Source organism: Rhineura floridana, chromosome 6 (genome assembly GCF_030035675.1).
Source record: "Rhineura floridana isolate rRhiFlo1 chromosome 6, rRhiFlo1.hap2, whole genome shotgun sequence".
Lineage (NCBI taxonomy): Eukaryota > Metazoa > Chordata > Lepidosauria > Squamata > Rhineuridae > Rhineura > Rhineura floridana.
In genome coordinates this window covers 48,623,810-48,647,419 of record NC_084485.1, presented here as the reverse complement: position 1 = coordinate 48,647,419, position 23,610 = coordinate 48,623,810, and the positions used below count along the sequence as shown (strand labels likewise).

General features: G+C 40.8%; 1 protein-coding gene across 5 annotated transcripts in view; it reads left to right on the top strand.

Annotated features, from left to right (window-relative positions):
• The window catches only part of RALGAPB (Ral GTPase activating protein non-catalytic subunit beta), an 86,009-nt gene that overhangs the window by 21,281 nt on the left and 41,118 nt on the right, over positions 1-23,610 (top strand). For 3 of the 5 annotated variants that reach the window (XM_061631718.1, XM_061631716.1, XM_061631717.1), the window contains exons 3-8: positions 5,148-5,350; positions 6,302-6,465; positions 11,030-11,216; positions 12,491-12,622; positions 15,231-15,409; positions 16,200-16,247. In XM_061631718.1, the coding sequence (XP_061487702.1) occupies positions 5,148-5,350; positions 6,302-6,465; positions 11,030-11,216; positions 12,491-12,622; positions 15,231-15,409; positions 16,200-16,247 (913 nt within the window). The remainder of the gene's footprint in view (positions 1-5,147; positions 5,351-6,301; positions 6,466-11,029; positions 11,217-12,490; positions 12,623-15,230; positions 15,410-16,199; positions 16,248-23,610) is intronic. The other 2 variants (XM_061631720.1, XM_061631719.1) reach the window with 1 other exon arrangement.

Here is a 23,610-nt window from a genome sequence, read left to right as displayed (position 1 = left end):
ATATTGAAGGTGATGCCACTCTGTATGTCAAAGAGGACATAGTTTAACAAACTAGAAATCCCCAAACAGGCAGACTCCTCCATGGAATTATTGTAGGTGGTGATATTAGGCTCCAAGAGTAATTTAGTACTGGGAATATGCTATCGTTCTCCTGACCAAAATGCTCAGGGTGATCTTGAGATAGATAATCAAGAAGGGATACAAAAGTTGGAATGCTATAGTAATAGGTGATTTTAATTACCTCCACAATGACTAGCTGCATGTAGTTTGCCCCTAAGATCAGCCTTTGCACTTGAAGACTGGGAAGTGGCCAGTGTAACACCAATTTTTTAAAAGGGATCTGGGGAGATCCTGGAAATTGCAGGCCAGTTAGCTTAATATCTGTTTTTGGAAACTGGTGGAAAGCATTATTAATAAAGATAGACTTATCAAGCCTATAGAAGAACAACCCTTGCTGAAGCAGAACCAGCATGGCTTCTGTACTAACTGATTAGAGTTCCTTGAGAGTGTCAGCAAGCATATAGATAGAGGTGATCCAGTTAATGCTGTATACTTCAACTTTCAAAAGGCTTTTGGCAAAGAACCTCACCTAAGACTCCTAAGAAACGTAACAATCAGGGAATAAGAGGAGAGGCTGTCCTATGGACCAGAAACTGGATAAGAAATAGGAAGCAGAGTAGGAATAAATGGACAGTTCTTCCAGTGGAGGGATGTACAAAGTGGAGTCCCCCAAGGACTGGTATTGGGACCTGTGGTTTTTAACTAGTTCATAAATGATCTAGAGTTAGGGGTGAGCAGTGAGGTAGCCAAGTTTGATGATACCAAATTTTTCAGGGCGGTTAAAACAAAGGGATTGTGAAGGGCTATCCAAAAGGATATCTTCAAACTGGGCAATCAAATAGGAAATGCAGTGCAATTTAAGCAAGTATAAAGTGAAGCACATTGAGGCAGAAAAAATTAATTTCACATATATGCTCATGGGTTACTGTCTGTGACTAATAGGAAGAAGCTTTAGCATGTGTTTTAAATTGTTTTTATATTGTTTTAAATTTTAAAATTGTGTTTAAATTGTTTTTAAAATATGTGTTTTAAATTGTATATTTGTTTTAATGTTTTTGATTGCTGTAAACCGCCCAGAGAGCTTTGGCTATGGGGCGGTATACAAGTGCAATAAATAAAGAAAGAAAGAAAGAAAGAAAGAAAGAAAGAAAGAAAGACAGACCTTGGGATCATAGTACATAGCACAATAAAAGTGTCAACCGTGTGTGGCAGCTGTGAAAAATGTGAATGCTGTGCTAGGGATCATTAGAAAAATAAAACTGCCAGTATCATAATGGCTTTATACAGATCGATGGTGTGACCGCGTTTGGAATACTGTGTATAGTCCTGGTCACTTCACCTTAAAAAGGATATTGTAGAGCTGGAAAAAGTTGAGAAAAAAGCAACAAAAATGATCAAGGGGATGAAGCAAATCCCCTATGACGAAAGGTTACAGTATTTGGGTCTCTTTAGTGTAGAGAAAATGTGAGTGAGAGGGGACATGACAGGGGTGTATAAAATTATGCATGGTGTGGAGAAAGTGAATAGAGAGGTTCTTCTGTATCTCTCATAAAACTAGGTCTCAGGGACATCCAGTGAAGCTGAATGTTGAAGGATTCAGGACAGATAAACGAAAGTACTCCTTCACACAATGCAAACTTAAACTATGGACGTTGCTCCCACAAGAGAGAGTAATGACAACCACTTGGATACCTTTGAAAGAAACATGGTTAAACAAATTCATAGAGGACAAGGCTATATTCTACCTCCAATGTTAGTTGTGGGAATCTGAGATGGGGAGATTGCTGTTGCGCTCAGGTTCTGCTTTCGGACTTCTCATGGGCATCTGGATAGCCACTTTGAGAACAGAGTACTGGACTACAGGGGCCTTGGATCTGATCCATCAGGCTCCTATGTTCTTAAATGCTGTGAAGCAAAAAATTGTGAGTGTTCCATAGAAAAGCATTCCATGATTCCTTCATAGAAGGAGATGGCATTCTTTGTTGAACATCTCCTAAAAGGTGCATGAACTTTATCACTAATCTTATTCATATTTGTAATTAAATGTCTTATCTGTTAACTTGATTGAAACTGTTGCACAATTACAAAATATTATTTTGATCAAACATCACTTCAGTTGTATTAGAATCTTCCTGTACTGCCATGTGTGGTTCATGATAGCCCATTTTAACAGATCCATGGTCCTCTAGACTAAGTCATTTGCACTATTCCTTCAAAAGATTTCCTTAATTTGCTTGATAAGACCTTTAGTAGCTTGGGCATGATCACACAAACAGTTAAAGTTTGTGCTTGGCTGTAATTTCAGACCTTGGCTTAATGCTGTGTGAATGAGCCACAGCAAACCTCCAGCTCACATGCTTTTCTCCCTCCCCTCTCCTGCTCTTGAAGTCCAGGAGGAAGACCTCAGCAGCATGTGCTTTCCTGCTCCCTGAATCTTGTCTTATTGCATCTGAATAGGAGATTGTGGTTTGTGTTCACAATGGCAAGTTTAAACAAACTAGCTTTATAACCTTGGTTTTGAAGTTGGCTGGCAGGATAATACACGTGGGGTGAAGGGGATAGCTGTGATAGTGTCCTGTCTTTTGCAGAGCGCATAATAATAATAATAATAATAATAATTTTATTTATTGGTCGCCTATCTGTCCAGGTTAATGGACACTCTAGGCGACTTACAATAAAAAACAATACATCAAATACAATATACAAAATAAAACACAGTCATAGTCAATTTAAAATCAGTTTCCAATTAAAACATCATAAAACTAACCCTCCCCAATCCCATAGGCCTGCCTGAATAGCCAGGTTTTTCAGGCTCGGCGAAAACCTGTCAGGAAGGGAGTATGTCGAAGATCAAGAGGAAGGGAGTTCCAGAGGGTGGGGGCCACAATCGAGAAAGCCCTCTCTCTGGTCTGCACCAGCCTAGCTATTTTAACCGGTGGGACTGAGAGAAGGTCTTGTGAGGCTAGATGTGCACTCCAGTATAGGTACTGAGAAGTTCACAGCTTTTTTGAAGAAACAGCGGTTCACTAAGTGGTTGGGGCATTGCTAATTATAGGCGATAGTCTTGCTGCAGCTGTTTCTTTTAAAAAGGTAGCGTGCTTCTGCACATAAGTATAATAGGAAATGCACAGATCAAGAGAACTAAAATGCTGTTTAATAAGCTTCATAAAATTGCAGTGATGTAGGTTGAGTGAGCTGTTGCTGATTACTAACTACATGAATAATATTGTGTAGGTGCCTTTGATGCTTGTACAGCCGTGTTCAACATGGCAGTCTTCAAGAATTATCTCCTTTTTTCTCAGATCCAAAATGAGTGCTTAGAAAGTGTGATTTTCCTACAACATAAGTGTGATAGGAAATTCACGTTTGTCCAAAGTGTTATTGTGCAGAAAAACGTCTATTTTGAACAATATAAAAGCTGTAGGTGGAGTTAAGCAGACATCATTAACCTATTCTCTACTATTATATTAGTTTTTCTGAACAAAAACATAATGGATCTATTTATACAGAGCTATCAATGTGCATAGTGCAGAGATTCATAAACTCCTTCAGGTTGTCTTTTTTAAAAAAAAACGTACAATCCATATTACACAGTAGAGAAAGCAACACAGGTTGGGAGAGGTACATTTATTTTTAGGTCACTTAATGCATGGAAGTGTAATACAGAAGGAACAGCAATAGAACTAATAGCTGTAAAACTAATATTTAATCTGTTTTGTAATAACATACAGGATAATTTTCCTTGGCTAAATCTGGAGGTAATTTAGCAGTATTTCCCTCCGTAATGTGTAATGAGAAAATAGAATTCTTCCTTTGCTCTGAAGTGTTGGTTCTAGATACTTGACGAAGGCCTCGCTGATAGCTTCTCTGCTAGAAATACTATATGCTTACTGTATGCCAACCTGCCCACACTTGAGATCATCTTCTGAGGCCAAGTGACATGAATTAAATTAGTGGACATGAAGTTTAGAATTCCATGTCTGTGGAATTCTATTCCAGATGAAGTACATATAGCCTCAGCATTACAATAGGTTTTAGGAGGCCTTTAAAGGACAGTTTAGAATGACCTTCTCTTAAAAAGACCCTATCACGTTACTGGTTTGATTTGGTGCTGAAATAGTTTTAAAGTATTTATTGTTTTTGTAGGGCTGTATGTTGTTGATATTGCTGTGCTTACTGAAATTGTTAATTGTACAATTTGTACAATTTTATGGTAGGGATGGAAAATCTGTGGCTGTCCAGATGTTGCTGGACTACAGTTCCCATATCTCTAACTATTGGCCATGCTGACTGGGGCTAAAGGGAGTCCAGCATTCTTCAGGAACAAGGGCAGGGCTATAAATTCTAATCCTTCCATCCTTCCGGGCCACAGGGTTCTCAATCTTGTTTTATGTCGGTAATTTAGTTATATTGAGTGCTGATTATATAAGTTGGCAGTTGGCTTGTGAGGATTTAATCCTAAAAGTGCCCCCCAAATGTCTCAAATAAACTGATTCAGCAGCCCTTTGTGTAAGCACATCGTCTCATACACGTGTGATGTGAATATGAGCAACTTTGGCTTGGATGTTAAGGTCAGTTAACAAATTTAATGGAATCCGCTTGATTTTGAATGATTCTCTCAGCAGCCATCAATCCCACATTGTTTGGGGGAGGGGTGCCCTACCTTTTGGAGAGGCTCTTTGATGGCATCACACATCTGGGGTGGGGGCAAGGGAGCGGGTACAGGAAACTTTTCATTTTGTAAGCTTAAGGCTGCGCTTATGTACCCACTTAACTGGGAGCCCCATGGGAATCAGTGGAACTTACTCCTGAGAACACATGTATAGGACTGCGTTGTAATCTTATAAGATCCTAAGATTCAAAATCAGGTGGATCTTAGGATCCAAGCCTACATAGTATTTTCAGATTTGAAATAAGAGCATGGTCCTTAGAGGATGGATTTTCTGTTTTTTTCTTATCATGTATCCTTTATGTTTCTAGTACTTACAATGCTATGCTGAAGGACTGGTGTTCATTTGGAGGAGTCTACCAAATGAAAACATGTTAAAAATATGATCAATGTAATTTTCCACTTTCTCTTTTCTCAGGTAAAATGGACTATGGAGGTAGTTTGTTATGGACTGACTCTCCCTTTAGATGGTGATACTGTAAAGCACTGTGTTGATGTATATACAGACTGGATTATGGCTCTGGTCTTTCCTAAGGACTCAATTCCTCTACCTATTATTAAAGAACCAAATCTTTATGTTCAGAGCATTCTCAAACATCTACAAAATCTCTTTGTACCGAGGTGAGAGCATGAAGAGTAAATAATTTCATGTATGTGGTATGGCTACAAATTGATAGTCCATAACATTAATAGTAACCAACAGATAAAACTATATTTAGAAGTATAGTTATAAGAAGTGTTGTTGGATTAGTATGGAATTTAGAAAATTCCCATCATTTCCTGTTTTGGAAGTTGGATTTTAATACTTGTTTATTTAAGAACACTGTCCATATTTGGCAGCTGCAAGGAGAAAAATATTTAAAAATGCATAATGTGTAGGGAAAATGTTAAAGCTGAAAGAAAAAGTTCATTTTGAAATCTAAATTTTATATGCCATATCTCTGTTGCTGGATTTTGTGTTAATAGAAGCTGAAGCTTGTCTATCTTTCCATTTTTGTTTTGGTATGTTCTAAATTTGTTGAGCGACAAAAAAGCAAAAAGTGTGTTTCCGTAGTGGCAGGAGTATGCTAAGAGAAAAAACAAGCTGCCTGATAACATAAAATATTTATTCTAAAAACTTTGTGTCTCTCAAATTTCAAGATCTTGGTTGGTCTTGGGAACAGTCACTGAAAAATGGATAATTATGCCTTATTATAGTTATTAAAATATTTGATATTTTTTTTAAAAAAAAAACATCTCTGTACACAGTTACTCCCAGAAGAGTAAGGATGCTGTATAGAAAATGAATGTACATGATATGGCAATTTTAAATAGAATAAAACCAATTAAATCCTTTTCCTACCCATTAACCTACAAGCAATGGAGTTTAGATGTTTTGAAGATCTTTTGATGATGAGTGGCTTTTCTAAGAAGGCTGCAATAAGATGGCTTAGCTCCAGCTTCATTTAAGAACAATTCCTACAATATCTATTGCAAGAATGCCTCCCATCTCTTGTCTAACTTAACTTTGGCAATATTTTTGTACTTCGTTTTTATGGAGATGTATGTAGTAGTGTTTTTCTTCTCCTACAGGCAGGATCAAGGTTCCAGTCAGATTAAATTGTGTTTGCAAGTTTTGAAAGCTGTCCAGAAATTGGCTCGTGAATCAACCACTATGGCTAGAGAAACATGGGAGGTTTTATTATTATTTCTCCTACAGATTAACGATACTCTGCTGGCAGCTCCAACAGTACAAGGTTTGCCTCTTTAGTCTTCCCATTAACTCTTTGAGGTGTGTGAATTTGGCCTGAGTATGACCACTTAAAAACCTTACCTCTTTTCTACCATTCAAAATTTAAAGGAATCATAGTCATGAAGTGAATGGCATTGAAATAGTAATTCTCTAATTTGTGTTTTGTTTAAGTTCATAATTTAGATTTCTGCAAGAATTGTTTTATACTTCCATTTCTATTACCATTTAAGCAGGTACCAGTTTTACTGATATTCATGTTGTTTGCGAAGACCCTTTTACACCCGCATTTTATTCATTCTTAAATCCTTAGAATAATTGTTTCTAGGCTTCAACAATTCCACACACCATGTGGAGTGTGAAGCCACTTTCTGTCAATCAGCTATCCCACCGGTGAAGCTGCAGAAGTAGGCAGAGATCGTGCCAGCAGTTGTGCAGTGATTCTCCCCAGCTTCAAAACTGGGATGAAAGGTGAAGGTTATTTGGGAGCCATATGGCCAAGGCACCTGGAGAGCATTTAGGGTCCAACTGGCAAAAATAACCCCTCCCTGCTGAGTTGGATGTAACTACTTAAAGCCATTCAGGATGCCTTCAAGCAACAGTGCCCAACCTACTGCCTTTCCCTTGGAAAGGGAGCTTGACAGGCAAGGCAAAGCTCTTCCGGCTGTGGATGCAGGCAATAGTTACTGTTTTCTAAAAGCTTCTCAATGTATAAACATAAATTACGTGTGCTGTATAGTGTATGCCTGTGCTGCATAAAAGGCTTTGTTATCATTTTTTTTAAAAGGATCAAGATGGGGTGGCCTTTGAAATTCCTGGCTGCCTTGTCATAGTAATTTATTCAAAATTAATTTATTCAGACAGCAGGGTGATGATCTTGCATTACACCGGTAGAGATTGGAAGGCTCACTAATGTTGACCAATACATGACAATGCAACAAAGCTACAATGGGGTACTGAGTAAAAAAAGTTTAATTGAAATAACTAATCATCTGCTCCAGACCTTCTTGGTCAACATAAGTATCTTGGCTGGTTTAATAAAGGAATAGGATTAGATCTCAGTGCTGATGAAGATGACAGTCAGTGGTGGCTGGTGCCATTGGGACTAGAAGGACAGAAGGCAGGGAGGCCAATAGTTGGAACCAGAGCTAATGAAAGCCAGAGTCAGCCAGTTTTGTCCCCATCCTCTTCCCTGATGGACAAGAGCAACACTGATAATAAAGAGGAGGAAGCTGACAGCCATTGCCACCTCCTGGACTGGATGTAAGGAGGCAGATGGGTGGGGGCTGGCTGAAGGCAGACAGAGATTGGTGGGAAATGCTCCATTTGCATTAGTGGAGCAACCTTTATTGACTAAGTCTAGAGTAGCAAAGTGGAAGTTGAGCATGGAGATCCAGTTTAAATAGTAATTTGGATTACACGATAATGTCCATAATGGATGGGGAATTGTATAGTCAATTAATACAGAGCCAGGACAGACTCCTCCCCACCCCTTTTGGAGCTAATAGCAGCTTTGGAGGAGGTGAATGCGAAAACTGCCCCAACCAAACCTGGAGCGGACTCCCCTTGGCAGCTACTTTAAAGTTAGAAAACCTAAACCGAGAGATCTGATCATGGTTTTTCCAGGGCAGCATATCCGTTTTGGTCCTCAGTCTTCGAACAGTGGTAGAAGCCCTGAGTATTCTCCCTCTCTGCTCCAGTGGGTTCTGATTCATTTCCAGATACTGGCTATATATTTGAAGCAATTTTCCCATGAGAGCTAGAAAATGTTCTTTTGTCACATTTCAGTATGATACTTTCTGTGGTAAATATGTCTATGGAAAGCCCGCACATAATTCTGAACTAAGCTGGCTACTGCAATACTGTAATGTTAATAAAACCATAAATGTGTCAGTATGCAGGAAACAACTGCTGTTGTGGAACTGAATCTGCACTTGATACAATTCATAGTTAAACAAATATGAAAATACTTAAAAGACTTTTAGGGATGTATAAGGTTCTTATTTGCAAAATTGCTAAATACAAAGTGATGAATTAAAATTAATAAATATAAAATAACAAATACATAAAATAACAGATACATAGTTGTTACCATTAAATCAAAGTGTGTGTGTGTGTAGATATATTATACAGCCCCCCAAGAGTGGCTGTATACTATAGCCAGTGTGGATTTTTCACATTCCGCAATGTTAAATTGAAAATACCCCCATGCCATTCTGATGCATCCCATAAGCTCATTTCAAAACAAAACCTTACAAAGCTTATAGTCCTGAACTCAGAAACTCTTGCTTAACAACCCTCTCAATTTTCATGGCGATACACAAAACAGTCAGAAAGAATTGAGAGTTCAAAGTCTAAAGAGAGAGAAAAAAAACCCAGACTTTTTTTGGACTTTTTATCTCAGAGTTCTCATAATCTGTTGAAATTCATTAAAAACCAGCCATGTTCACAGAGTACCTGTAATCCTATTACTGATGTTGCCCCATACTCTGACCTTCATCTTCTGTAGTTTAAAAGTTTAAAAAATGTCTGTCTAATTTTTAATTAATTTAAGAAATTTTGGCTGGGATCCTGTGATAACGTCGGGCGTGTTCAGTAAGAATCAACTGTCAGTGTTCTAAAAGCCAGACTCACGGCTGCTTGTCTTGCCTAATCAGGGGGCCACATCCACACCAGACTTTGATTTCACTTGAGCCAGTCATGGGTTCCCTCAGAGAATCCTGGAAAGTATAGTTTGTGAAGGGTGCTGAGAGGAGACTCCTATTCCACTGACAGAGCTCCAGTGGCCAGACTGGTTTAACATTCAGCCACTCTGATTGAAGGTCTGTGAGAGGAGCAGGGCATCTCCTAGCAACTCTCAGCACCCTTCACTAACTACACTTCCCAGGATTCTTTGAGAGAAGCCATGACTGTCCAAAGTGAAATAAAGGCTTGTGGCCAGGGACAGCTTTAGTTTAAATTTGGGTGGGAGGCTACATGTGCCTGCTGTAGAATAAAAAGGTGGAGGAAACGCTGAAAAGCAATGATACTGTTCACAATGTTTTCCTTTTGGAAAGGAAAGGGGCTTCCCCTCTGCCCAGTGCCCACCCACCCAATCTCCTCCCCTCTCCCACCTCCTATCCTCCCTGCCCCTCCCCCAGGTCAGTGTTGGAGTATGACCTGGGAGACCAGGGTTCGAATCCCCACACAGCCATGAAGCTCACGGGGTGACCTTGATCCAGTCACTGCCTCTCAGCCTCAGAGGAGGGCAATGGCAAAACCACCTTTCCCACCTGTGTTAAGTTCTAGACTTTGAGTAACTAAGGCTGCAATCCAGTGCATGTCTACTCAGAAGTGAGCTCCATTGGGTTCAGTGGGACTTACTCCCAGGTATTCTTGTACCGTATTGGATTGCAGCCTAAGCCTCTAATTTGGGAGGATCAACTTTTCCAAGCTTGACATGTAGGCATATAAGCTGTTACAAGGTGAATGGTCATTTTGCAATCTTTTTGGATTACCCCTTCTTTGACAATAACAAAACAATATTACTAGAGGGTGCCTTGGTAGAATATAACCAATACTTCTATTTTGGTTAATACTTGATAAGTATATTCTGACTTATCTGTTTCCATATCTTGGGATATTTCTAGAACAATCTTTCTCCCACTTTCCTTGATATAACATTTTTATACTTTAAAGTGCAAGATCGTTCTGTATAGTACTCCCAATGTTCTCTGTAGTGGATCTTTAGCTGACACTAATTTTTCAAAATCTGTTAATCTCTCAGTGATCTGATTGACTATATTTCACTTGTAGATACTGCAGACAGGGTAATTGTATTTGATTCATCTCATTTTTATTTAATTCGTATTTCCTAGTATCTTTCTACCATTTCATGTATCTCCCAGAGCAGCATGCTACCTAATATTTTTTCCAGACTCTGCATTGTAACAAACAGCTGTTAGAGATGATAGCCCAGGGTTTAAATCTAGTCTCCTATTTTTGCCATATAAAAGATATAATTGCTATAGGGGTTAGATATTATAGTTAATAAGTCCTTATAATTACAGTGCAACAAACTGTGTTTCAAACTTACCGATATTCCTGTCTGGTCCAGCTCTGTTGCAGAAATATGTTTAAGTATATTAGCATAGCAGCATGTTAATAACACTTATGGAAATGAAAAACCATCTGCCAATGATGTTTGATAAAGTGTTTTTGTACTGACTCTAGGTTTGTTTCCCCCACATGTACAATCTAACAGCAACTTTTGCCATCAAATGATCCATGAATTACTTACTTGCAGAGTAATATTTAAAAATAAAAATAGGATTTGAGGTATTATATTCATTTTAACCACTGAAAATCTACCAACCCAAGATCATTTTAACTTTGCACATCAATTCAAATATTCCACTTTGCATATCAACTTGTGAATAAATTGTACCAATTCATCTCACTTTTGAGAGCAGATCCTAAGTATCTATTTCTCCCCAATGAATATTTGGAGTTTTCTTTTAAAATGATAAAAAGATGCCTCACAGATAAGGTTAAAAAACAACAACACTTTCTCTTTTTTGCTCCTTTTGTAGGAGGTATCGCTGAGAATCTGGCAGAGAAACTAATTGGTGTGTTGTTTGAAGTCTGGTTATTAGCATGTTCCCGCTGTTTTCCCACACCACCTTACTGGAAAACTGCCAAAGAAATGGTAGCAAACTGGAGGCATCATTCTGCAGTAGTAGAACAGTGGAGCAAAGTCATCTGTGCCCTTACTGCTAGGTAGGGGGAAAACTTTTTTATGCATCAGGTTGAAACTGAAACTATTGAATTAATTATCCATTTTTAGATAGCATATTTTAGTAGATTTTCTCCCCCTGCCCCCACGAATCCCATACTGTGCTCCAGAAAATGGGGGCTGCTGTTCACTCTCAAATACTGCATTTGACTCTGCCTCATCTATTAAATGTTATGAACTTTGTACCTGGACCTAGCTCTTACTGAAGTGGCGAAACCTGTGCCTGGGCAGTCATATTCAAAACATAAGGCAGAGCTCCTATGATTGAAAGCTCCACTATACTGTATATTTAAGGCACTCATACCACTTTAACAGGCATGGTTTTCCCCAAAGAACCCTGGGAACTGTACTTGGTTAAGGGTGCTGGGAATTATAGCTCTGTGAGGGATAAAATACATTTCTCAGGATCCTTTGGAAGAAGCCATGATTCTGATCTCTTCCTCTGGCAAAACAGCATGGTGGAGATAGGATACTTCCACTTTTGTTATAGATTAATGGCAGTTTAGCATGTTGTCTGGTAGTTAGTCGTAAGTAGGGTTGGTTTAAACAAGCCAGCTTCAAAAACTATGATTGCTTCGGAATGAGGCCAGTGTGTCTTCATATTTGAATTATACTACTGAGTAGGCACAATAAATGTACCATACAGTTTTCTTTCAAATATCATGGAAGGAAAATATGTAGTGTCACTTGACTTCTGAATGAGCGAGTAGTAGTTTCTGTTATGGCTCAGTTAGGCATTTATCCACTCTTCCGCCTCCTGAGACTGTTTTATTGCAAGATTATTTGAAAATTGCAAAATATGTTTCAGTATATATTGAGGGGTGTGTTGGGGCATATTCCTGGGAATGTTTTGTATTCGAAAACTATTATCCTGTTTTTCTTAGGTGTTACAGTGTTTAGCATACTAATAAAAACTTATAGTGTTCGGGCTGTAACCATTTGAGCAAGTATTTCTCTTGTGTTGCTGTGTAACCGGATAAATTCTTGTTTTAAAAATTCCCTCTTCTCTAGAATAGACATCAGGTCCTTCTGGCAATTCTCCTTTGTTTTAACAGTCCATGGTTTATGCCTTAACATTTAGGAGGGAAGACTAATGAAGAATACATGGAATTATTAACTTTGAATGGGTGTTTGTACGATATTTGTAAGGGTTTTGTGCAGCAAATATCTTCAATAAAATATGGATGCATCATTTATAATTATGTGTAGTGAAATCATGCAGAACTACAAACCCATGACATTCTGATTTGTCTTCCAGATTGCTACGTTTTACATATGGACCTTCATTCCCACCTTTTAAGATTCCTGATGAAGATGCCAGTTTGATTCCTCCTGAAATGGATAATGACTGTGTTGCCCAGACTTGGTTTCGCTTTTTACATATGCTGAGGTACTGTACACAAGAAGAAGTATGCAGTGATTAGTATGTTTATCCAAATCTGTTATATATGAGTCCTCTTGGGGCCATGAATTGTTGGAATAAGATGGTGTCCTAGTTATGAAAGGGCTCTATAATATTGTAGCAAACTTGAATTCAAATGATGCTCCACAGGTGCCTATGATAAGAATCAGTTTTTTGACATAAGGATCATTTCCTTGATCTTTATGCCTAGCTGCAAGTGATGGGCATGTATTTCTTCTGGAAATTAATCTTTTAGCTAATACCTGATACATATTTATCCTGAGCTAAGCCTCTGGTATCTTACACCACAATTGTACCCAGAGTAGCTTGTTGTGTACTTTTGGCACTCAGCATTTCACTCATGGCTTCAAATACATTTCCTTTGCAGTTCTGCATACACTTCAGAAACCTAGTAGCTCCACACACTGAACAACCCCCTTGTCGGTAGTGTTGCATGTTATCTTGCAGTACTGGCACATTTCATATTCCTCAGCTGCAAGCAAAGGTCATGTCCCCCAGGGTTACAGCTGTTAATAGTATTCTTGATTTGCAAAAGAATTCATCATTTTTGTTTGCCATGCGTAGTTCATCACTGTTCTTACAAACAAATGCTTGAAGCTTCTAAGAAACTTTTGTAAAAGTTAAAAGAATTTCTAAAATTGAGAGAAAGTAGTTCAATAATGAATAGAAATGGGATACTTGTGCAATGTTTCAAAAGTAACAAACATCATAGTGGAGTGATTTGTCTAAATTGGTGGCCTAATTTTATAAAGGCTGCTTGCTTCTCTGTATCTCTGATGGTAGAGCTTTCCTTTTGTTTAAAACAAGATATTTTTATTTTCAATATGCATATTTCTGTTGGTTTTTTTTGTTTTTTGCTCAACAATACAGTTAATGAACAAAAACAATAAAAGGGGGAGGGGAATTCGGCAAAAGACCATAACAATTTGTTATGTACCAGTACCGTGGTTAAAGTAAATACCATCAGAACAAGATTGAAAGAGGAAGGGAAGGGATGTGGAAAATAGGCTGTGGCAGAGCCCGCTAGGTGTGCACTTCACAGAAGTGTGTCCAAATCTCTGACTATTCATAGTCAGGTAGTCTTTTCACATGCAGCAAGAGTAGATAGGTCTTCTGACCTCTGAGCAATTGGAGGAGCCATTCGTTCCTTCCATTGCTGTAGCACCACTCTTTTAGCTACCAACAGAGTGCACAAGGTCTTACTATGTTGCCCCTCTATCAGAGCCCACAATGTTGGGATGTAATTGAGAATTGCATGGATATCTGAGAATATTAAGAATTTTCCCAGGACAAAATAAATATGGGTAGTAACTTCAGTCCATAACAGTGCCACAACTGGGCATGACTAGATCATGTATTTCAGCACCATCTCTGGCAAACCACAGTGCCAGCAAGTATCTGTGGATGTAATGCATTTCTGACAGAGGTGATGGGAAGTCCAGTATGGCTGGAAGACAAGCTTTTCCTGAATTAGGTGTGATCTAAGGTACAAGGAACCAAACGTAAAGGCCAATACAGTTTGCCATTGTTTCAAATGTAAGAGGTGTTCCAGCTCTCCATTCCAGTCCTCCCTTGAGCCATTTACATAAAATTTCCCATCATTCATCATGGTCTTATAAAGGTAGATTATGGGTTTCTGATATTGTACCAATGTTATTGGGTCTTCCAACAGACTGGAGTTTCAGAAGCACTTAATACTAAGAGGTATTGTATTTGCAGTTATTGCCGTTCTGCTGAAGTGAGCAGATTGAGCTGATCCCTCAGAAGGGAAAAAGGCAGAAAGTCCCCATCGTGACTCGCCAACTGATAGTCAACCCCCCTCCCCTTAGTCATCCATCTCTTTCACAGAATCATGCTCCCTACCCTATTTTTATACAGGGGTTGCACCACAAATAATATTTCACAGCTAGCCTTTTCCAAACTTCCCTGGTGGCCATACTTGATGGCAGAGAACAGTTCCTCTGGATATGTTTTGAACCCAGTGTACTCTATCCTGACAGCAGAGAGACATAAAAAGACTTTAAAGAGACTCAGGGCATAGGATTTGCAAGTAGGGAATTTTGCCAGTTCAAGGTGCTCTCCAGAAGGTAAGCTTTGTGATAAGCCTTCAGGTTCAGAAACACAAAGCCCTCTTTATCAGTAGGCAGTTGTGTTTTTTGAAGGGTAGATGTGGAAGAGAAGAGCTCCAAAGAAATTTAGGAAGTAATTAATTTGCATAAAATAACAGTAAGGAACATAAAGCGGGACTGCTCTGAAGACACAGATCAACTGAAATACACATGCATTTTGGTTACGTTAGCTTTGCCCACAGACTCAAAGGTCAGTGTGCCCCTTGTTCAAAGTCAGACTATATTTTCTTGGCAATATGTGTAAGATTACAGTTAATCATTTTAACAATGTTTCTGGGGGGCAGGATTCCCAGTATGTTAGTTCAGTAGGACACAGCTGGAAATTCCAAGCCTTCTAAAAATTGAGTGTCAAGAGAACTTTTTATTTATATATTTAGTGCATTATACCTTTTTACATCAGTTAAATGCATTATGGTTAAACAGTATTATCTTTTTTTCTCTTGTAGTAATCCTGTGGATTTGAGTAATCCAGCAATTATAAGCTCAACCCCTAAATTTCAGGAACAGTTTCTGAATGTGAGTGGAATGGCTCAGGAATTGAATCAGTATCCCTGCCTTAAACATCTGGCTCAAATATTCTTCCGTGCTATGCGTGGGATCAGTTGCTTAGTGGATGCATTTTTAGGTAATATTTTCCACTTTTAACATATGTTATTTATCTATCTATCTATTTATTTGATTTCTGTCCCACCCTTCCTCTTAGTAGGAGCCCAAGGCGGCAAACAAAAACACTAAAAACGCCATAAGATCACTTTAAACTATATTACAACAATACATCTTTAAAAACATCTTTTTAAAAAAGCTTTAAAAACATCTTTAAAAGCATATTTATTTATAGGACACTGCTTGCTTTTTATAAGCAATTCAGTAGATTTTCACTTTTCATGTTAGTATGTTTAATTTTTCAGATGTTAGTCTGCAGAACTGGGTATGTTTATCTTTGTACTCGTCATTATCTGTGCAACTGAAATACATTTTATTTGCATCAGTTGGAAACTGGTGGCTCCTGGACCAAATTGGACTCCCAACTCTGGTGCAATCTATTCAACCCATCTATCCAATCTCATCATCCAAAAACAGGTGTGGATGAACAGCTTTTCTGGCAGTGAGGCCCCCTACTCCCTTTTAGGGCCCCTCCAGCAAAATTAGTTCCTGAACAGGGCTCTCTAATCTTGCTTAGAGCTACTGAAAAGTCATTACCAATATGCTGCCTGTTATCTCGTACAGAATGTTTTCTTAGGAATTTCAGAGCCGTTCTTAAATTATTTAAGTAATTAAAACAGTTGCTTATTTAATGAAACCATAAATGTTTTTTAGTAAATATTACACACTTCATTTTCCTGAAAGACTGCTTTTTGGAAATGTTTCCATTGCGGTGCATAATATAGTAGCAATATAATTTCTTTTTTCCCTAGGAGTTGCTGTCTTTACAACCAGTGGGTGTGAAAGATTACCCAGATATGGTATTAAAACTTGGACTCTTCTGGGTGGCAAGAATCTGGGCAGGGGTGATGATTTTAACAGTGGCTGGGGCTAGTATCAAATCTGGAAAGCTGCAGTATTCTGTTATGATAGTTACGTTTTATTAAATTGGTGTTTTTCCTCTCAAAGAAAATACTTTAAAGGTTATCCTATTTTTAAAAATTGTTGGCTTACAGAATTCTTGCAATACAGATTGGGCTTGATTGCAGAGTTGTAGGTTATATATTTTTAAAAGGTGTTGGTATTTATATTAACAGTACATTGGTAGTTTAAAAAATAACCACCATTCAGATTTTTAGTACCTTTTGCAATGTGTTATAAATCTCTCTCAACAAATAAGTATGTGCTTCCATTCTCAAGACATAATTTTAATTCCTTGTCCATGATGAAAGATTTGCACCCTCTGAACAGTAATGAGGCCTTGCAATTAAAGTTTCTACTGATACTGTCTACATGCAGACATATGACACAGCTGTGATGATATGATCTCACACTATATATGTGGCCATTGTATCGTTTTTCTGCAGCCTATAATTTTTTATTCTCATACAAGAAGTTTGAAAATCTATAACATGTGCAAAGTGGAAAATCTCAGAGTAGTTGTTTGATTTTTAATTACATGAATATTAGAATTTTTTTATCTCTCACATTTGACAGTAACTAGGGATGCTGAAAAAATGTCTACCATCTGTAGCGTGCCTGCCATGTTTATCAACATAAAATTATGGATCAGTCATACCCTTTCAGTTCTATTGTTAATGCCTAACTTGTCACCTGTCAACCTAAAATAAATGAAAGTAGATTTTATTGATTGATCACAAAAAATGTAGTTTTAAAAAAGTTATAGAAAATTATTTACTTTTTAAACCACAATTATTCAGTAAGAACTTGATACGAACTGTAAACTAAGGGGAGTTTACAGAAACACTTTTTAAAAACAATAAAATTACAAAATCATTCAATTTAAAATCACATATAACCCATCACATGTACAAATGTGTCTTCAGGTGTTGCCCACAATTCAATACCAAGCTTGACAACCTCACCTCTGGGGTTAGGAAGTTACACTGATAGAGGCATCTCAGTGGTGCCACCCCATCATGCATCACTGCACAACAGGCTGCATCCCTTGGTGGAAGCACATGCAAGGCCTCCTCAGAGGATCTTAAAGCTTGGCCCAGCAGATATTGTACTGTGGAGGAAGGTGAGCTCTTTAACAAAAGTACAGTAAACTGAGTAGCATGCTCTGTCTGCTTTGAAGAATGCTATTTAAAATTTGTTGTGGGATGAGAGAGCTGCTCTTAATTATGAGGAAGCCACAGAATTCATTTTAACATTGTCTTTTATCTTTAATATCAAATTAAAGTCTGAATTCTTGGATGAAATGTTCCTCATTACAGAATACTGCTTCTTTTATGTTTTGTGAAACCTATAGCACAGTTCCTTTTCTATTGTGCTAATTGTTGTACCAAGGCAGATAGAAGAGTACTGCCAATCACACGCTTGCAAATTGCTTCTGTCCCTTCATCATCCATGATGTAAGATTCCCCCCCCCCGATACTGTGCTTGTTAATGAAGAACTGTTGGGAAAATAGCATGTGCCTGAGACTATGTTACCGAACTGTGGGTATTTTACAACCTATCGAATCCTTGTTTTATCATGATTAGCACTCACCTTGATGCTCATGCTGTATACTCAACCATGGGTAATACTGTTGAAAAGAGAACAAAGGGATAATTTGCCTGGAAAGGAGATACCTTATGTAATGTGTAACGCTATGAACTAGGAACTTAGGATAGCACTGCCAGCCTCTTAAAAGTAGCTTGGGAAGTGTTAGGTTGGCCATGGGCCTATGATGTCTGAGAATTCACCCCAAGAAAGATAGCATATTGTTTCCAAAATGAAAGCTATGAAACTGTAGGACCCCTTTGCGTAGTTTTACCCTATATATTCATCTCTGCTGCTACAGGTATCTGTGTTGCCATTTCTCACAGTGTCTTTCATATATGTTGCCTGTGTGTGTGCTTTTGTTGTCTTAAAATAAGTAAAGGCCCCTCCAAAATATTAATAATAATATTTGGCTGCCTAGTAATTATTTTAAAAGGGCTATTTAAACTAATTGTATCTCAAAGATAATTATCCTTTTTACATTCACTTTGCTTTTTAAAGAGGGATTAAATGTAATATCCAATGTAATGGTGGGGGGGAAATTGTTAGCATTTGTGGTGTTCTATTAGTCAGTGGTTTCTGTTTGTGCCAGCAGTTGCACAAGGTCTTATGGTATACAATAAACAGTATGAACTGGCAGTTGCATAGCATCTTTCACAAGCAGAAATCAACTATCGGATACACCAATTCAGCAAGCTCAGAACGCTTTTGGTAGTTGGGGACAAACCAAGAGCAGGGCTTGGACATAACACTAAGCCAAACCATGGTTTAATTAATTGCAGCGCAGAAGCAGCAAGACCAGAGGATTAGCAAAGCTTCCACATCTTTCCCCCAGAAACCTGTATGTTCGCTCGTTAGCACCAAGTCATGGTTTGACTTCAAGTTATGTCCAAAGCTGGGCTTGGAGCTTGTCTGGGAGAGATGAACTGTGAGCCTGGGTTCATATGTAATTCTAAGCCAAACCATGGCTTAGCTTAATCTAGCGCAGCTGCAGTAGTAATGGAGAAGCAAAGCTGCCGTAGTGTTCTCTCCCGGAACCTACACATTCTTAGTCAGCGGAAGAGTGGAGCATACAGAAATGGGTTAAGTCCTCCTGGAGGCAGAGTCTGAAAAAGTTAATGTGTGGCCATCCGGAAGGAATAATCCTCTCCCAATCTTCAGTTCTTGACACTGCTTCCAGCAAGTAACAAGGTCAACTCATTCCTCCTGGGTAAAGTATTCAGGAATAGTTTTTTCTTTCTAGTTTTATTTTAAGAAACAACCAGCAGCAACAGCCTCTCTCTTCTCTCACTATTCTTGGCCGTCAGCAGTTAGGAAGGAACACGGGGGAGGAAGAGATGGGTCACCTTGTTTTCTCAGTGCAGGCAGTGCCCAGATGCAAAAGTAGCTGGGATCTGTCCAGTGCCCCCCCCCCCACAGTCCTTCGGTGTTCTCTACTGCCATATCAAGTGTGGGTATATCCCTCTTGAAGCGCCTTCTGATGCAGGGCTTGTAGAATAGCAGGGATCGGTTCCTCAACCACCATGCCTTTGTGGAACAGCCAGGCCCTTCGGCAATGCACCTCAGCTATGCGCAGCAGCCACTTTGCTGCTCATCAGGTACAATAGATTATTTTCTTTCCCCCAGTCAGTGGGGGGAGGGAGGCCTAAAGCCTTTTATCTGCCTACCATGAGAGCCTTATGGCTTGGGGAAGGGCAATTTGCACCACTCCTCAGCCGCAGAAGATAGTGGGTCCCTAAGTGGGACAGCTGGTATAGCACAGTGGGGAGGAGAGCCTTGCTGGGAGTCTATAGTCTGTGAGTTCAAATCCCCGCTTGTGTCTCCTGGGTGTCAAGGTCCAGCTAAAGATTACCCACAAGGTGAGTGGCTCAGGGGTTACGTGCCCTGCCACCTGTGCAGCCATGGGCAAGCTGCATAGTCCCAAGGAGCCCAGTTGCCCCCCAGCTGGCAGTTGCGGACAAGGAGGGGCTGGCTTGTGCAGCCATAGCAAGCTGAGCAGGCCCTAGCCAGCTGGGGAGGACTAGCTTCAGAGGGAGGCAATGGTAAACCCCCTCTGAATATCACTTACCATGAAAACCCTATTCATAGGGTAGCCATAAATCGGGATTGATTTCCATTTTTCCCCATTGTTTCCAAGTGAGACAGAGGCCAGTTTCCAGGCAGGAAGCCCTTTTGATACCCTGGCATCTGTAGTGGGTGTCATTTTGGATTCACCCCAGAAATAGTTTTAGTTTCCCCTTCCACACAACCAGAAGTAGGAGGGGACAATGCCTAAACACCCTCTTCAGGTAAAAAACATGCCAAAACCCACCATTTGGAGAGGCCTTCTACTTCTACTGAGCTAACTCAATAAAACCATAATATAGTAGAGAGGGGCTTCCCTAGCTAACCCACGAGAGGAAGGGCACCAAGCACAACAAGGCCCATTGCCCTTATCATTTCTACTGCTCTTCCTCATCCTCTTCTTTGCCTTCAGATTCCAGCTGTGTTAGGGGAAGGGGGAAGACCAAACAGAGAGATTTTGTTCATCAGAAGTACAAAGCACAAAAAGACACTCCAGGTCCAAGGCCCTACCAGCCGCTTCTCATTCAGTTCTGACTCCCTGGGGGAGGGCAGCCATTTTTCTTCTGTTTCCTCAGTCTTGGGGAGGGAAGAGGGGAACTCATAGGGGAGATCATTTTGGTTTCTAAAGCCATGGCCTGCCTTCAGCTAGACCCTCCCAAAGAAGCTGTCACCTGAGTGGAGGACACTGAAGAGTGGGACCAGTGCTCCTCAGACATCTTCCCCAGTTCTGAGGATCAATGGGTGGTCATTCCATTCCCAAAATTATTTGAGATCGTTGAAGAGTGGAAACACCCACCAAGCCTAAATCTTCCCATGCTCTCCCCAGGAAGCTCTACAGCTTGCCCACCACAGTTATGGAGAGTTTTGAGGTCCCAGCCATTGATGAGCCCATGTCTACTCTTGGGGCCAAAACTGCCATCCACAAGGAAGGGGGGGGAGACACATCTGACTAAAGCCACAGACGCAGTGAGGCATGAAAGTGTTCTAATGAAGCTTCGGCCCTAGCCATGAGGACTTCTGCGACTAACTCTTTCCTAAGCCAGGAATCAAGTGGGCCAGGGCTGTCTTGGCAGAGGTCCCTCCAGATGCTAGGCACATCAAAAAGGGCCTGAACAATTTACATAAACAGCAGCATTTGTAGCAAATTCTTCTATGGATCGCCTACAATACTCAGCATGAGACCTGGGCCATAGTGAGGCACATCTGGCTGAAACAGCAGGAAATGGACCACCATTCCAAGGCAAGTCTTTAGGGTCTTCCATGCACAGGCGACCAGTTCTTCAGCAAGTCTCTGGACCGCCATATAAATCCTGCAAGAAGACATCTTGCTCCTTCTGGCCCAAAGGCTACCCAGCCATCTATAGGACAACTTGCCAGGTTTGTGGCTCCTGGAACTCTTCATGTCAGCAGAACTGCCCCACCTCTTCTGTCAGTAACTTCAACAAGTATCACCAAGGACACAGGTCCAATACCAAACCAAATCAGGTGTGACAGTGGGAATTTCCAGTTGAGGGGCAGGTTCCAGCAATTCGCCCGAGCTTGGGCAGCTTCCACCTCAGACAGATGGATCCTAAGAACGCTATGCAGGCGGGCTATTCTCTGGAGTTCACCAGCATGCCAAGGGACAGATGGCTGGTGGCCCATTTGTCACACAAGGCAGAAAAGCTACAGAGAACCCTGGATGCCATCTCCTATCTCCTTGAGATAGGTGCCATAGAGCCCAGTCCAGAACATAAGTGGCCTTCTGGAGTCTTCTCTGTGTTTTTTACAGTGCCCCAATGCAACAGCAACTTTCACACTAACTTGGACCTAAAATTCCTTAATTGGTTGCAGGCTAGTGGTTCAAGATGGAAACACTCAGATCGTTGCAGAAGCCATCCAACTGGGGAACTTCTTGGGTCCATCAATCTCACAGAGGTGTATCTGCATGTCCCCATTCTACCTCAGCACAGATACTTTCTACACTTTGTGCATAGCCAGGACCAGGACCATATAGGGCCATGTCATTCCATGTATCTTTGACTCCCCGGGTGTTCACCAAGGTCACTGTGGCCATCTTAGCACACCTTTGCACTCGGGGTGCATGTGTACCCTACCTGGATGATCTGCTGGTACAAGCCTCCTCAGCTGCAAGAGCTCAATGGTACCTCGAGACACCACCCAATGTCTTGGTGAGTCTCAGCTTTAACATCAACAGGAACAAAACCAGCTAATCCCAAGCCAGCATCTGCAGCACTTGAATGTGGTAATCAACATAACACAAAGCAAGATATTTCTGCCCAAGTAGTGCACTGACAAGATCAACTCACGACTGCAGAGGTCCATGATAGCAGCCATAGACTCAGTGCCATTGGCACCCTTCCACACCTGGGCACTCCAGTAGTTCTTACTGCTGTACCAGGACCAGATTGCCCAGCACATCTCAATTCCCAGGTCCTTGGTGGAGTCCCTCCAGTGGTGAAATCATCATCTTCATCTGATGAAAGGCCTCCACCTCAGGGCTCCAACAGTCACAGTGGTCACCACGGATGCCAGCCTCCTTGGCTGAGAGGCTATCTGCCTATCTAGCTTCACTCAGGGGATGTGGAAGGATCCAGAACAATATCAGTTGATCAGTTGGTTGGAACTCAGGGCACTATGGCTGGTGCTTCAGGAGTTTTGGCCTCTCGTCACAAGCATGGTGTGCACAGACAGTGACACAGTCAAAGCTTATGTGAAGAGGGGGGGACAAGATTCAGCCCCCTACAGGAAGAGACCAATATGCTATTCTGAACACCAGGTCGACTGACTGAGCAGGGAACAGATACACCAGGGGAAGTGAGCCCTCCATTGGGAAGTCTTCTTGGTGGTCACTCAGACGTGGGGCCTTCCATGCGTGGATCTGTTCATCTAATCGGCGAACACACAACTGGAACAGTTCATGGCTCAAGGATGGAATCCCTGAGCTCAGGAAGTAGATGTGTTCTCAGGGGATTCTTGCCTTCTTCCCTCTGCCTTTCTTGCCCAGGCTTCTCTGCAGGATCCTGATCCTCCAAGCTCAGGTGATAGTGGTGGCCCTGCACTGGCCCAAGAGACCATGGTTCTCTGATCTGGTGGACCTCAGTTCCAGCCCCCCCAGGAGACTTCCGTCCAGACCGCACCACCACCTCCCAAGGACCCATTCTCCACCTGGTGTGATTGGCTCCAGCTTCATACCTGGAGGTTGAGTGGTGGATGCTGAAGGAGGAGGGCCTATCTGGGAAGGTCATCACCACCATTCTGACTTCCTGCAAACTATCTACCCAGAGAATTTACGACCTCACTGGGAAGGTATTCAGTAGGTGATGCAGTTGCCAGCAGCTGTCCGACGGAGAATGCCACGTAAGCACCATTCTGAACTTCCTCTAAGATGGACTTGACCAGGGCTTGACTCCTAATAAGGTCAAAAGGCAGGTGGCAGCCCTGGGAAGTGTGGTACCATCAGTGGGGGGGGGGGTCGTTCCATATGCTCACATGCCTGAGTCAAGCAATTCCTTAGGGGAGCCTCCCTCATCTCTCCTCCAGTTCAACGCAGGTTTCTCTCCTTGGATCTTACCTTGGTACTCAGAGCTCTCTCATCCCCCCTTCGAGCC